Source organism: Furipterus horrens, unplaced genomic scaffold (assembly GCF_987537825.1).
Source record: "Furipterus horrens unplaced genomic scaffold, mFurHor1.1.pri manual_scaffold_7, whole genome shotgun sequence".
Lineage (NCBI taxonomy): Eukaryota > Metazoa > Chordata > Mammalia > Chiroptera > Furipteridae > Furipterus > Furipterus horrens.
In genome coordinates, this window is record NW_028327177.1 from 6,478,727 (window position 1) to 6,494,854 (window position 16,128).

The 16,128-nt window shown below is 52.3% G+C and overlaps 1 protein-coding gene across 1 annotated transcript in view; it reads left to right on the forward strand.

Moving 5' to 3' along the window:
* ASAP1 (ArfGAP with SH3 domain, ankyrin repeat and PH domain 1) overlaps nucleotides 1-16,128 on the forward strand; it is a 267,652-nt gene that overhangs the window by 215,643 nt on the left and 35,881 nt on the right. Inside the window, exons 12-14 of the mRNA XM_090283355.1 lie at nucleotides 1,978-2,078; nucleotides 4,330-4,399; nucleotides 16,015-16,102. Of these exons, the coding sequence (XP_090139481.1) occupies nucleotides 1,978-2,078; nucleotides 4,330-4,399; nucleotides 16,015-16,102 (259 nt within the window). The remainder of the gene's footprint in view (nucleotides 1-1,977; nucleotides 2,079-4,329; nucleotides 4,400-16,014; nucleotides 16,103-16,128) is intronic.

Here is a 16,128-nt window from a genome sequence, read left to right on the forward strand (position 1 = left end):
TAGGCTCGTAATAAATATATGTAAAGGATGTCTTACTGGTACATTGACAGGTTGTAATAGCTTTCCTAAGTTATCAGCATCTGAATTATTGTTAAATATATAGGTACTTTCACTTTCAAAACACAGGATTCATTTTAAAGGCCAGCAAGTGCACCAAGGTTAGAGAGGCATAATTTTAAAGCATCCCACGGACCAGTAATGACCCAGGCCGTTGAAGAGAAGTTCAATTCAATGAAAAGGGTTCTGACAAAGACAGGCCTTCTTTTAATGAACATTGATATCTAAGGAGCATTTAGATTTTGTCTTGAATGTTTTGGGGGGAGAGCTGTGGCGAAGGTCCCCGAGTCTAAGCCCGTAGCTGAGCAATATTGACGCGGTTTCCTGTGGTTCAGGCAGACAACTCCGCGGACTTCAGCGTCTGGCCTGGTGTTTGGTCCCGCCCCTCAGCTCTCTCCAGCCCCACCCAACTCTCTGTCCTCATTGTTCTTTGTCAGTTTCATGGACACATGGCTGCCTCCTTCAGAAAAGCCACGTGTGCCCCTGCTGTTGTTACCAGGACTGTCCCTAGGGACACTGGTGGAGGACGGCCGCTCTCCGCCCACCTGTTGCTCAGTCACACTCCCCCCAGAGCAAGGGAGCACCTACCAGGGAGGAAGCACAAGCCAGTTAGTGCAGCGTTCAAGGCCCCGGGCCTGGGTGTGTCTCAGCTGGAGGGCATGTGGCCGGTTAGAGGCAGAGAAATGACTCAGGATAAGAGCATGACTGGAGCCTGTGACCTGTTGAGCATAGACTCAGCAGCCTGGAAAGGTGCATCAGCTCCTGACATGTGTGGCTTCCTTTAGATTTTCTAGGTCATTCACTGTGGATCCCACTGAGGGGTTGATTCCCTGTGCACGCACTTGGGGGTTTGTCCACCATAGTGTCGGGGTGAAATGTGTACGCATGCTCCTCCTTTTAGCCTTTTCTTCTGTTCTCACTCAAATGACCTGAAATAAAACTTAATTAATATCAGCTATTTTATTTTGCCAAAGTTGATCATGGTTCTAAAGACGTGTGTTCTAGTACTCGCTTTACGATGCTGTTTTCTCTGTGTTATAAAAAGTGCTTCAATAATGAGCAATAAGACTGTCAATGAAATTAACTATATTTTCAAATGTTCTGCCTCTTTTTCTCTGTTGCTTTTGCCCTTCCTGATCGAAGTCTAGGAGAGTAAGTCATTACTTTTTCTGAGAATGTGTTGTCCTCTTTCTGTGTCTATGCCCCACGTCCTCACTGCACCGTTCCACGCGATTCGGTTACCTCCTGCGTTTCCACAGGAGCGAATGTTGTCGGGTCGGGCAGTCTTCACAGACAGTGGGGGCTTCGGTGCTCACGCTCAGAGAGGCTCGTCGGCCTCTGTGTGGTGCTGCTGATCCTTGTCACCCTCTTCCTTACACTTGTCACTGCAATAGAATCACCCTTTTGAATTCCAAGCACGGTTATAGGTACATTCTGCGGAGCACTTAGTGAGTTACAGAACACGAATTTTACAGCGGTTCTTACTACCTCACTCGGAAGGTGCACTTTTTATTGTGGGGGTCTCAGCAGCGCATGTGAAGGTCAAAGGTGATACCTCAGTGGTGAGCACTTATTTTCCGGCTGCATGAGCTTTGCTTGGCAGCCCTCCCTGTGCTTGCCAGTGCGGACGGGTTTAGAAGTAGAATAGTCTCCCCTGCCGTGTTTGAAGTAGAGCTGGGTTCTGAACTAGACATAGGAGCCCTGGACCCCAAGCCCCAGCTCTGCCTTGAACTTGCTTGCCACTCTGGCAAGTGTTTACCTGCCCAGCGCACTCCTCTGAAGTAAAGGCAGGGACCAGATCGCTCTTCAAGTCCCGTAATTCTTAGCCCCAGACTGATGGGCCCCAGCTCAGTGGCAGAACAGTCAGGAATGTGAGCAGCGTCTACAGCATGTGTCTAATCTGTGCTTCGTCTGTCCTAGGATTCTCAGAGCCGCCAGGCGGGATACAGCATGCATCAGCTCCAGGGCAACAAGGAATACGGCAGCGAGAAGAAGGGGTACCTGCTGAAGAAAAGTGACGGGTACGTCCAGGCCCGGCCTCATGTCCCTCCATGGCACCTGTGACTTGTGACTTCAATGTTAGGAAGGCAGGAACCAGGCAGACCATGAAGCAAGCGGGTGGCTTTACTGAGTCCTTGCTCACCCGCCTCTGCTTTTATTCATTGCCGTTTCCTCTGCCTAGGAAGCCCACCTGGCCCCCCGGACCCTAACCTTGGGATTCAACCTTGACTCCTCTCTTCTCTCTCACATCACAGCCAACTTAACAGCAGCCCCTGCCATCTCTAACAAGAAATAATACATTTCTTGCCATCTCTGCTGTCCTGCTCTGAGCTAAGCCACCTGTGTCTGTCCTGGGCTACCTTAGTAGCCTCCTACCTGGCCTCTCTGGGTCCATCACTCACTCACCTGTCCCCTTCTCTAGTTCGTCTCTACACAGCACTCAAGAGTAGCCTCTGAAAAACGTAAAGCACAGCAGGTCACTCCGGCCGCGGAACGCTCTGCAGCTTCCCATCGCATGGAGGCTGCCGCCCCTGCCTTCCTCTCCGGTGTCGTCCCGTGTCGTTCACACCTCTCGGCCTGCCCCCTGGCCCCCTTCCCGTTGCTTGAACCAGTGGTCCTGCTTCACAATAAGTGCATGAGTAGAATTCACTGACTCACTCGATTATTCACTTGAATAATTGTCCTTTCTGTAAAGAAGCTTTGTTTCCCGATGGCTTGTGGATATGTGCTCCTTGACTTGATCTAAGCGGCATCCATTTTTGTTGTTGCTGTAGTTGTTCTGTTTTTGTGTGTTTGTTAAACATGCAGCTGTTTCTCCTATACATTTCTGGGATCGCTGTCTGCTCTGCTCATCATTGTACTTTGCATTCAGCAAACCCCTTCCGGGCGTCCCGCTCCCCGTCAGGCACTGTCGCAGGCACCAGAGTGACCTGTGGACCACAAGGAAGTCCTCGCCCTGTCAGAGCTTCCATTCTCGGGGAGGCAGGCAGTGAAGAGGGAGTGGGTGGGAGACGCATGGAGGGAGACTGTGGTAGAAGGCACTGTCCAGGAAGATAAAGCAAGCCAGGCATACGGGGCAGGGGCGGTTCTTGCTGTCACAGAGAGCGGCCGGGGAAGACGTCAGCAAGGTGATGTTGGAGCAGAGAGCTGGAGGAGGGAAGGAACGATCTGAACAGAGATCCAGGGGGGAAGGGACCAGCCTTGTGAGCAGTGTGTTCAATTTACGTGTGATACTTCAGGTCAGAGTGTTGTTGCCCTCTGTGAAGGCTTTGGAGCAAACGAGGCTTCTAACAGTTCTATGTTCAAGAAGTCTGTATTATCTGTGTTTAGAGTTCGATTTCAGTTCATGTCGTGGCAGGTTTGTTACAGGACTAACTTAAGAAGGAAAAGGAACCACAAGGTGATGCTGTTTTTAATGCCTGGGAGGAAGCTACAATGGTCTCCTCTAATGGTGTTTGTTTCCATGGCAACAGAAGGCCTGTGCAGCCTCCTAGCCTGGAGGATGCTGTTCCCCAGCCATTTCTATTGACCTGCCGCCCCTGGGCCCGTCTGCTACACGTGGTCCCTCCCCTGTACCTGGAGCTCTTCCGAGCGGAAATTAGGGCTCTTCGGCTTTTTGGATCTCTCATGTGTCACCCTTTCCACTCTTCATTTCCATCTTGTCTGCATCATCAACTCAGAATTCTCGAAGTGTAAGAGTCGCAGATACGGTGTAAAGCTTTCTCGGCACCACCCCTAATCCACGTCTGAGGCTCCTGCCCAGAGCGGGGTCTTGTCGGCATGGTGTGCTTCTCTCAGGGCCTCGTCTGTACATGTGTACACATGTGTGTTTACCCGCAGAAACTTTAGAGTGCTATTGGATATGTCTGAATTCTTTTTATCAACAATACTTAATTATCTTAAAACAACTAGCTTTTTCCAATCAACAATACGCTTTAGAACTCCGTACAGTAGGTCTGTCTACTCGTATATACTTCCTTCTTTTCAACTCCGGCGGAGTACATGTAGCATGAATGGAACCGTGGAACAGTCATGCGCGTGTTCCTTCGGCTGTCAGATGCCCACTGTTCCTGCTGTCCCGCTTTCCCTGTCAAACCCGTGCTGCAGCGAGCGTCCCCGTACCTGCCTTCTCCTGAACTACCGTCCACCCGCAGGCGGGGTTGTGGGGCTTGGGGTGGTTGTGTTCTGTACTGGTGATGTGCAGGCGTGCGTGATTGCGCACCCCACAACCGGCCCAACACTGAGCCCGCCTATGTTCGACTTGCTCCGCAGGATCCGCAAGGTGTGGCAGAGGAGGAAGTGTGCCGTCAAGAGTGGGATGCTGACCATCTCGCACGCCACAGTAAGTACGCCTGCACCCACGCGCCGCGCCCCGCCCCGCCCTGCCCCCCCCCCCCCCCCCCCCCGCGGCCACATGGACTGGCAGCTAGCCAACATGGCTGCAACCGGCACCGGAGTGCTCCCCACGTGTGTTTGCATGTAGAGTCGGTCCAATACTTTCAGGTGTTCCTTTGCAAAAGAAATTGGTCTTTCCTGGTCCTGTGGTGTCTGTCCTGCTTCGTTCTCTTGCTCCACCAGAACTTTTATCTTTTGTTCTCTCAAACCAAGTCAGGTGTGCTTTCATTTAATAATCTCTTTGGGGAAATAGTATTGGTGGTTGTGAAAACCTGGTTTTCTGAATTATAAAGATGGCATGTTCTTGGCATGAAAAAAGTAATGTAGGAAGTGAAACAATGCATGTAAATATGTCTTTTTTTAATGTTACTATTTACTTAAATTACTCAGAAAGCCCATCATGTATGTTAAAGGGTATATAAATAAAACAGTGAATAATAAAATTGCCTCAGTTATCACTACCCTTTTTAATAGAAACTAGAAAATAGCTAAGCTATTAACACTAATGTTCTGTTTACCTTCAGATTATTAGTGTAAATACACACACATTACATACCGGTAGTTGATGTCTGTCATCTGTCTAGAAATTTTACTTTTTGTTTTGTATCACTCATTTCCAGCTAAAAGTCCCGTCTTGACAAAATCCATGTACGTGTCAGAAAAGGTTCAGTCTTGCTTTGTAGTCAAAGACATGCGCAGTAAAACCAGGAATCACAATTTTGCCCTTTGAAACTAGCAAGAAATTATTTTTTATTATTAAAAGCTGTAATGGAAAATGTACCAAGCGGGAATGGAAGTGGCAAAGCACGCCGAGTCTTCACGAAGGTACGCGCGGGTTGACCAGCAGGCCCGTGTGGAGAAGAGGCTCGCGGGCCGGGCTCAGCAGCCCGTGCCGGGCGGTGTCCTCCAGCGGCGAGCGGCAGCTCACGGCCAACAGGGTAGTAGAAGTGAGCCGTGGGCGCTCATTACGGTGGCCGTTTCTCATTATTCATAGTCGTGTCTAGATTGTCCTCTGTTGAGGAGGAAAGTACCACTTATGAAGCGCTTCCTCGTGTGAAACACATAAAATTTATTTCACTGAATCCTCCGAAACCTTCATTTTACAGATGAAGAAACTAAGGCACAGGAAGCACCGTCACTCGGCTAATAGCTGGCTTCGGTCAGTGTGACATGAGTCCGTGTGCCCCTTCCGTCCAGCCTCCCATCCCGCAGAACCCCGTCATCTTAGCGAACCGGACACGCCCCGTGTTTCAGATGCGGGGCCTGGGGCTCAGAGCAGTTCACTTCCCGGGGTTACCCAGCTAGCCAATGGCACAGCTGGGAGCCTGGGACAGGCCAGGACTCTCTTCTTAGACGCTCCCATGCACCCCAAGACATTAACTCCCCCTTACCCACAACCCCAGTTCCCCCCAAGCCTGGGGTCCCAGGTTGGGCCATCCTAGTTCAGAGTTCACCAGGAACCAGAAGGGCCCAGAAGTCAGTGTTGGGGGGAGGCACGTGCCTAATGGCTTGAAGCATGATCAGTATGACTGCCAAGAGGGGAGTCATTGATGAGGACAGGACAGGCAGCCCTGCCTTTCGTGGTGAAAAGCTCAGGGTGGCCTCCCCTGGGTCAGAGGTCCTTGGGGAGCTACACGGCTGACCTGTCACTGGGAGAGTTCAGGAGGCACCCAGGCGATCTGCAGACCTCAGAGCCTGCCACAGGGGGACCGGCCGGTGCTCGTCGGGTAAACGATGTCGGGAGAGAGGTCTCGGCTGCCGCTCTGTGGGGTGTGGTTGTGCCTGGTGTCCCGACAGCTCCCCTGAACCGGACACGTGCCTGCCACTGTCTGATGCCGTTAGCTGAGTGGCACTGAGCGGTGGGGCCCCAACTGGGTCTCTATGGCGTGCGAGCAGAAATGTGCGGCTTCTGTACCCCCCGGCGGCGGCGGCAGGCCACACTGAAGGGAAAGTTCCTGACCCTCTGGCTTCGTACAGATGGGGGCTGCCGTCAGAGTTCGCTGCGTGCGCCCTGACTCTCCTCCCTTGCCGTCCCTTGGATTCGTCTGGCTACGACCGTCCTCAGTAAGCGTCTTGCCAAGGTACACGTGTCCTTACCGTGTTCCATGGACCTGCCTCTGTTAAGAACCTGCTGGAAGGCAGCACAGTGCTTTGGGAGGTCAGAGCTGACGAGAAGCAGTGACGCCGCTGGCTAGTAGTTACATGACTTGGCCAATTTGTTCTAAAAGAAAAGTTCTCTTTCATACTCCCCTTTTCTTTCCCGCCGACCACAGTGCTGTGGCCAGGCCAGCTGCTCCCCTGCGTTCTTGAGGCTAATCAACAGCAGACAGGACATCAGCCGCGCTGTTCCGTGGCTGTGGGAAGGGCCCGCGGCGCCTGTCACCTGAGTCTGCATCCGCACTTTGCCATTCTCTGCATAGCCATGGAAAGGGGGTGATAAGGGTGAGGTGAGCTCACCCCCTGGGTGTGGGCGCCCCGTTCATAGCGGTTACCGCTGTCGTGTTCCTCGCTGGCTGTCACTGGCAATACTGAAATCAAGGGACAGGCAGTTCACCTGCTACGAACATCGGAAATTGGGGGTCCACCTTCAGCAACTCGGGAAGATGGGTGCCCCCACCTAACTGCTGACTCCCTCCCGGTGACGTCTGTTTCTCTCTCTTCCTCTTGGTTGGCTTCAGGCCACACTTCTTTGCTGCCGGTGACACCGCTTGTCGTCACATTCCTGCCCAGAGGAAAGATCTCTGGCTAGTGGTAGCTGGCTTTTCCTGACTTTGCAAACACCACGGATCCCCTAGAATTGGAAAATTAACACCAGCAGTTTCCTGGGAAAACATGTGGAACTCGGTGATCTTTGGAAAAGTCGATCAAAGGCGCTTTGTTGTCAGAAAATGTGGGGCCTTTGTTTCGGACCCCTTAACACCTGAGAGTTCTCCTGCTTGAAGCAAGTTATGATCACAGAAGCTCAGGAGAGGGCTGAGTGTGGTCCGGACAAACTAGGAGGCCTGGTGGGCTGGCTTGACCGCCCACGTGACCTGCCCCAGACGCCATGCTTCTCCCCAGCTCACCCTTCCAGCAGGAAGCCCCTCTGTGTGCACCTGCAAGGTCTGCAGCCGTCCTGGAGGATCTCACCTGCAGACTCGCTGTTCTCCCTGGATCTGTTCCAAGGCGTAACTTTTTAAATTTACTGCTCGAAGTAATGCATCACTGGGAACCAGATTCAATGAGAATATCTGCATTTGCTATTACGATAACGTCGATCGCAGCTCCCGTCTGTGGACCATCTAGTATATTCCAAGAGCAGCAGACAGTGTTTTCATCGCCAAGGACCAGTCCTAAGAAAGCTCTGGCAGACGCTGTGTCCGCCTCAAAGCTGGAGGGTAAGACAGAGCCCTCTTCCGGGTCCTCCTGTCTGCCCGGCACTCCTGTGGCATCTGTGTCTTTCCAGGGGCCCGGGCTCTCTCTGCTGCCCATCGCCCCGCACACTGTCCGAGGCCCGCGTGACCCTCCTGTCAGACAGGACCTGGTGTTCTTCCTGGCCCGCGTGACTTAGCGGGTCACCCTCCCGGAGGCGGTGCCATGTGACAAGGAATACTGCGTTAATCCAGCGGGAAGGTAATAGCGGTAGAATATAGGTATCAGCTGGGTGGACACCATCAGAGGAAGCACGTGGGAAATGATTGGTAACCATAGAAACAGCAGCGCTGACCCTTACTGAGCACGCGCTGCCTGCGAGGTGCTCTGCACGTGTTTTCCTGCTCTTGTAGCATCCCCGCGAGGCAGTTGCTGTACCCTCCGTTTTCACAGGAAGAACTGAAAGGCACACCACCACCAGGGGCCAGGGCCAGATTCAAACCCCCGAGGCTGAGTTCCAGCGGCGCTGCCTCCACAGGACGTAGGGGGGCCAGGCACGGGTCTCGGTGACCTTAGTTCATTAGTGCAGCGGCATCGTCGTCCTTTGTGATGAGAAGGCTTGGCGCTCGTGGGGGCTAAGGTGCCCGTTCGTGGCGCTGGTAGTGGGCGATGGGGCCTAGACTCAACCCAGCTCCGGTTGCGTCCAAAGTTAAGTGTTTTTCTCCATTCTACCACGTACCCTATAGTGGGGGTGCATCACCTCTGTAGAGTAACAGAACAGCGCGCTGCTCCAGGCACACCTCCGTTCCCAAGCTGTGAATGCGTGGAGCCAGGTGTTTGTGCCAGGCTCTCGGTTCTGCCTCAGAGCCCAGCCAGCTTCGCCCCCTTGATTTCTCCTTCTGGCAAGTTCTCTGGAACCCCCGGGGTGCCACGGTGCAGATGCTGCCTGGGGTTTCAGGAACTGCCGCATAATCTCTCCTGCCTCCATGCAGAGCAGAGAGTAGCGGGAACTCCTGCGGGGAACTTGCCCTAGTTGAAGGAGGGAGCATGAAAATGTAAGGAGGTGAGAGATGAAAGCCCTGGGGAGGGCTGAGGGGGGCACACTTGGCCTTGGGGGCCGGGCACAGTACGGGTCATTCTGTGGCTTCCCATGTGGCTCTGCCCTTGTAGCAGAAATGTGAGCGAAAACCTCGTTGATCTAGAGCTCCCAGGTTCAGAAAGTGTGCCCACTTAGTTACAGGCTAAGAAAATTCTGATTTTACACACTGGGAGGTGTAGAACAAAGGGCCTGCCGTCCGACACCAGTCTGTTTTCACGTGCTCCCTGCCCCACCCTCCCCCAGTATAGGAAAGTTATGGATTGCTTAAAAGGTTACTTAACCTTCTTGTGCTCGGGCGTCCTCGTCTGTCACGTGGCGGTAGTAGGAGGGGCACTTCCTGGTAGGGTGGCTGTGAGGCTCTCACACGTGAATGTGTGTAAGACGCTCCGAACCGCGCCTCGTACGAGTGCCGTGCGCTCATCAGGCCGGTGATGCTGCCCGCGTTTAATTGCCGCTCGTACGTTAGGGTCGTAGAAACCTGTGCTGAATTATTGCCTCGACTCACTGCCCGTTTTGTTGATAAAATGTCATGAGACGACATTTTTTAGAAAACCTAGTCTGTAGCTCAGATGTTTTATCATCCAATGAACGCATTTCTTAACAGTTATTCTAGGACAGTGTTCTGTTTATAAGTTCTGGTCGGATAACGAGACACGGAATAAAGTGGTTAGTACAGTTAAATAGGAAACGTCAGCTTAGAAGGTCTCCCTGTAGGGCCCAGACTGTGTACCAACGCGTGGGAGGCGCTCAGTACACATTCGTAGACATGGCCGAATGGAGGAACAGCCGGCCCATTGCTCAGCCGCAGTAACAGCATCGCCCCCACGCCCCGTCAGGAGCCCCGTGTGCTCCTTTTCTTTTTATATTGCAGCTTTGTTTCATGTTGATCCTCAAGAGTAAACTGACAGGCGCCCACTGGCTCTCATTCCTGTGACTAAAATGGGAGGTTCTGGGGGATTCGGAGTCTTTCCCCCTCGGGGGAGTTACTGTGATAGGCGCTCATCAGCCCCAGAGCTCTCTTTGTGGCCACGAGGTAACGGCTTTGGAACTTGGAACGTGTCAAGAACAGGTGGAATTTCTCAGCAGAAGTATTAACTGATCGCAAGGAAAATAAGGGAACTGGCCACTCAAGGGCGGGAAGAATCAGAAAGGGAAGGAAAAAGGGTTTTTTTACTTACTCTGCAAATGTCCCAACAGCTTACCCTTTCAGGGAAATAGCATTAAAACATGGGAGAAGCTCTGGGAAGAAACTGGTTCAAATCTCAGCATTGCGTTTGACTTTCTGTAAAACGGAAGTCAGTTTGCTTTCGCCTTCCTGCCCTTCGGTTTCCTCAGCTGACAAGTGCGTACAGGAACAGCACCTAGCTCACAGGGTTCTTACAAGGATTAAGTAAAAAAATTTCATGTAAAGTACGGAGCTGCCCGAGATACACCGGTATGCTCGCTACAAGCCGGTGCTTGCGGTAACGTCCTAACGTTTTGGAGCTAAGTTCTCTGTGCAGCGGCAGCTCTTCAGCACGCACCTCACTTCTTGTAGCAGGTTATTGCGGTTATTGATTGCTTGCCAGACATGCATGTCCCTTGCGGGCGTAGCAGGCGTCGAAATACATATTTGTTCAGGGAAAGGGAGTGACCGTAATCCGTGCGGCTCCATTACTAAGCACGAGCAGAGGAAGTGAAGAGCTGTATTATTTTATTTTGACTTGTTTCCACAAAGCAAGCACAGCCCGGCGGGGTCCTGCTTACTTCCCAAATAATTAAGGATGTTCACTTCTTGTGGGTGAAACTGAGCGACTCAGCAGGAGGGTGGGGGGAACTCATTGCTTTTCTGGGGACCCATTCCAGGAGCAGCTGTTTTCTGCGAACAGGACCTTGCTGGCGCTAACAGCTTCACACCCGCAGCGAAAACACGCCGCAGCGGGGCGCGCCGAGCTGTCGCAGGACAAATGTGTGGGCTTTGTTTTCTCTCAGGAGACGCAGAGGCATTCATCACAGCTGACGCATCCTGTTGCCACATGCGCGTCTCCTTGCATCTCGGACGGCTTCCCAAGCCGAACAGCGTTTTCTGCTGGGGGTGGCAGGACGTCAAGTTGGAGGGATAATATCTTCATCACTTCTGTTCATGGAACGTGTCCAGCGCTTCCCTGCTGGAAGCATTTCCAAAGACCAAAGGCTTGAGACTAGGTCTGCCATGTGTGTGCATGCGTGTGTGTGTGTGCACACACGCGCGCGTGTGTAAAATGGAAACATCTGTATACGTTGTTAATTGGAAAAAAAAAGCGATTTGCCAAACAGTACATACAAGGGGAACCAGCCCATGTTTTTGTTGGTTTTTTTGTTGTTGTTTCTTTTTACAGATATGTTTTAAGAGACTTTGGTTTTTTTCACACATTTGTTAAAATCAAGGGGCTGTCTCTGGGTCTAAAAGTGGGATTGACAAGTAATGTTCAGTTTCTCTTGTGCACTCGGTCTCCCTCTGTCTCTTCAGTAAATATGCTTTATTTTAATGAAAACTACGACTGTAAAAGTGCAGGCCTCAGAGTGTGAGGGAACAGAGCCCCCCAAAATCTTCCCTTCTGAAAGGTGTCGTCACTGCATGTGGGGTGGAAGCACCTGCAGCCTCTGGATGGCTTCAGCAGCAGGGCCCGTGGGGACCGTGCACCCCACCCTCTGCGCGCCCCTCCGGTGCCTGGACTGGGTGGTCCACGTGCTCCGTAGAGGTTCCTTCTGGAGTAATTTATGACAGGTCTCCCTTTTGGGCTGTATCTCGAGTCCCCAGTCCCCGGCCCCCGGCCCCACGACCATGGCTTTCATTTAGGCCCTCGTGATGGCACATGAGCCTCTCTCTGGGCCCCTCGGCCAGCCGCCTTCTGAATGCCAGTCTGAGGGACGCGTGGTGATCGGCTCCCTGCAGTAGCTGCTGGGGCTCCCGATGGCAGGATGTGAATTCCTCAGGGCCGCGTGCAGTGCCCTCCCTGCGTCCCCATCAGCATCGCCTCCTGCCCTTGTCCCTTCCACTCCCAGGTGCCGGCACCTGCTCCTCCCTCCTCCCGCTCGTCCGCCTTGTTCGTCTCTCTCCCCAAGTCCTCGCTGCGGGCTGAGGCTGCCGATGGGGCCTGTCCAGGGCCTCAGTGCCCTTCCGGGCTCAGGCGCCAGGCACGTCCCAGGTCTGTGGCTAGGGCTGTGCCTCACGGCTGCTTGCTGGCATGGACCACGTGTCTTTTGTACATGCGTAGGGAGTGTAGTGGCTTAATAGCAATCTTAAGTGAATAAGTGCGTAGGGATTTCAAATAGCCTTCTGCAATTCCTCCTTTCATCAGTTAGGAAAGTAAGTGATTGAGAGGGGGTCACGTTGCCCGAGAAGACATTAAAATAGAAGTTACTCTTCGGCACCTTTGCCCTCTCTTCCTCACCCTTCCTCTTCTCAGGGGAGACGTTCCCCGGTGCCAGGGACATCGAGCGGCTGTCTCCAGGCCTGCTCTGCATGGTGGGCACGGGGCAGGTGCTGGGCTTCGGTCCCCTCGGACCTGGTTGGGCTCGGGCCCTGCCGTCTCGTTCCTGGAAGGTTGTGGCAACGTTAGTGAACCTCTCTGTGCCCCCAGCTCCTCATCTGAGTTAGCGAAAGAACCTAAAAATGATTCCCTCACAGTTAGTATATGTTAAGTCACCTGGAACGCGTTCATCCATTTGATAAATATTTACTGAGCGCCTGCCGGACGCTGGGAAGGTTTTAGGGCACAAAACCGAAATGTGTGTTTATCGTGGGAAGAAAGACAAGAAGCAGATGAGGAGGAGTAAGAGCCAGGAAGGCCCTGTAACAGGGCGGGAGGGGCGGGGGGCCGGGCAGGGAGCCCCTCTGAGGACCTGTGGGCTGGGAGCCCCCTGGGGGGAGGGAGCAGGGCAGGCCCAGTATGTGAGCCCAGGAGGGAGGGAGCCCAGCGCCCCTCCCTGGAGACCCAGCAGGGGGAGCGGCAGGTAAAGTGGCCTGAGCTGAAGTTGGGGGAGCCTGGAGGTCGGGGTGCAGACAGGTTGTTTTTACTTTCCGTGCGGTATGACTCCTCCATCCACAGGAAGGGCTCAATAAATGCACGTTCCTTATTCTTTTCCTTTTTCCTTCCCAGCAGTTAAACAATATGAAAGCGTTTTCTAAACTGTTCCACGGTGAGGTAGCCTGGGCGAGCCATTCAGCCTCACTTTGTTCTGAGTCTGCTGAGCCGCCAGGAAAGAATATACCTTCTTTAATCAATATACCTATACATTAGTACTAGATGTCGAGAAAGACTTTGGAATTTTGGAAGGTGGCACAAATCTGGAATTACCATTATCACCGCAGTGATTCCTGAGACCTCTGGTTCCTTGGTCGGGAACGCGAGTGGAGCATCCACGCCACTTTTCCTGTTCCTGGCTCAGCGCCGCCCACGTCAGCGGGCTGGATACTCACAAACTCTGTTTTTGGCTCCTCAAAGCCACGTTCGGGTTGGTAGGTCATTTGTCGATGTCTCCCTGGCATTTGGGGGAGAAACAAGCACTATGGTTAGGCAAGATATGTGCCCACATCCAGGGCGGTTCATGTTGACCTGGCAAAGTCGTTCCGGTGGGCTTGACAGACTTCCCAGGGAACCCATATCATCCGTCATCGTCACCGAAGGTGTGCATCAGCCATGAAATGACTTAAACATATAAAATCTTTATCCTCAGAAGCTTTCTGGTAATACTCTCTGAAGTAGTCCGTGCTCGGAGGTGAGTGGCGCTGCTTAATTTTCCCGGGTGAGTTCATGCTCAACTTGAGAAATTTTCCCTTTTTTAAAATTTCCTTTCTGTCTTGTACTGTGCTGGCTGTAGCTGTTGGGAAGGTTGTGCAGAAACACTGGCGCAGTGTAGACTTGGCGCAACAAAAAATCGTCTGGTTAGGCCTCTGCCGCATTCAAAAGCGAACGGGGTCTAAAAAAGTCTTAAGTTTTTCAGAGAGGTTTCTCTACTTAGGTTAAGAAACTTGAAACCTCTTATTACATGTAATCAACTTAAGCTTGGGAAGTTCTTTCTTCTATCCGGCTCAAATCTTCTTCTGCAATTTGCGTGTCTTTCTTCTTGGTCTGTGCAGATGGGAAACAGCTGCCCAGCCTTCCCCCAGAAGAACCTGTGTGAGCTCGAAGATGGCTATTAACTCCCTCCCTCCCCGTCTCCTCTCCGGACTAAGTAGTGCCTTTAACCCACCTTCAAAGGTCCTGTTTCCCTGTCCTTTAATCATCTCTCAATCTTCCCTAAGCCCCCTTACATCCTTCTGGAACTTGTGGATGCCAAACTGGAACATGGCATTCTACGGAGAGTCCGTTAGCTGGGATTGCTACCTTTTCAGGTGGTCAGAGGCCATTGTCATTCATGTGGGAAATCCAGGGACTTGGTCAACACCCAAAAAGATAAGCTGCGCAGCTGACAGTCCCTCTTACAGTGGACGGGACCTGGGTTTGTGGCACGGCCGCTGGTTCGCAGTCTGAGGCTCCGGCAACCCAGACTCCAGGTCTTTTGTAAGAAAAACACACCATCCCGCCACCCTGTTCTGGATCCGGCAACCAGCACATTTCTTCTTAGGCAAACTCTCCTGTACAGGACTCTGCTTCTGCTCTCCGTGTCTAAGTCAAGGGCACGGGTAACAAACATGAAATGCCTTGGGTCTCTCACGTCCTCCCCCCAGATAGCTTGCTTTGGAACAGGTAGGTGCAGGACAGGGGGCTTGTTTTCTGTGGCTAATCTCATTGAAACCCCAGAGGGGGACCCTGCCAACTGTCTGGAGAGCACAGGAAGGCAGACAGAAATTGTTTGCTGCTCATTATTGAGAATGGAAAGTGCAGCGTGTCATTGAAGTCGGCTTGACCACACATCATCTCTGTTGTTCAGGACTTCGATTGGTCACTGTTTTGTGAAGTCTCCCTAGCCCCCCTCCGCCCCCGTTTTCCCTAAAAACTTGGGCTGCATGGGTGGACATGCCCCTGGCATGGAGAATTTGAGAACCATGGGAACCATGGCTGTCCGTTGAGCACACAGGCCCGACTGAGGAGTTCCAGTCTGGCTGCAGTGGGCTTCTGTTCACACCCAGCCCAGCCCAGACACTCAGACTTTCACCCCTTGGTCAGCACCTGCAGGAAGCAGACATGCTGCCATCAGCGTTGGCCAATGCGTGGCCTCAGACAAATACAGGCAGGCGGGTCAAAGACAAGTTTCTTTTTGTTTTGTTTTTTTTCTTTTCTTTTTCTCTTTTAGAGAGAGGGGAAGGGAGGGAGAAAGAGAGGGAAAGAAACATCAACCTGTGTGGTTGCTTCTTGCGTGCCCAGACCTGGGGACCTGGCCCGCAACCCAGGCATGTGCCCTGGCTGGGAATCGAACCAGCAGCCTTTCAGTTCACAGGCCAGCGCTCATTCCACTGAGCCACACCAGCCAGGGCTCAAAAGCCAGTGTTGACCAGAGTGAGTACGTGGCAAGGCTTTGTTTAGGCACAGCCTGTATATGACTGTCTACGTAGCGCAGGGTCTGTGTAAATTACGTGTGGGACCAAGAGATTTGCTGATAATCAGCGATGTGAGATCCTGGCTAAGTTTTCTGTCTGTCCAGATTTGGGGGCTCGTTAAGGGAGACTTCACAGGTGGTGGCTGTCCTTGTATGTTTGAGAGAAGTTATGTAAATTCCACGTTGCAACCAAAACTCAAAGCTGCTTGGGATGGGACGTCAGGTCTGGGATGATTGGTGACTGGGGACATAATGAATGAATGAAATACAGCCCACTACATTTCACAGTATTAAGAGTGCCAACTGTCTCTGCTTGGACATGTGTGGTTTCCAGAAAGGTGCATTTTCATGGACTATGTCCACTCCTCATTGAAAGGTGGGTTTTCCTGGTTCCATCCTGATTAATCACCAGATATTGTTTATGCATCGTTAGAAGACATTTAGTAGGCCACCAAACATTTTTTTTCCTTCTTTAATGACCTTCAGAATCCTGATGGCTGAGTAAGACTTTATCAAATGTACTGCCTGGAACCACATGTGTGTCACACAGGGCCCTGACCCTGCGGGGGAGGGGAGGGCGCTACAGGTCACATCTGTTTTCTCTGTTCCAGTCGAACAGGCAGCCCGCGAAGCTGAACCTTCTCACCTGCCAGGTGAAACCGAATGTCGAGGACAAGAAGTCTTTTGACCTGATCTCACGTGAGTCCTTTTTCTCTCTTGAGTCC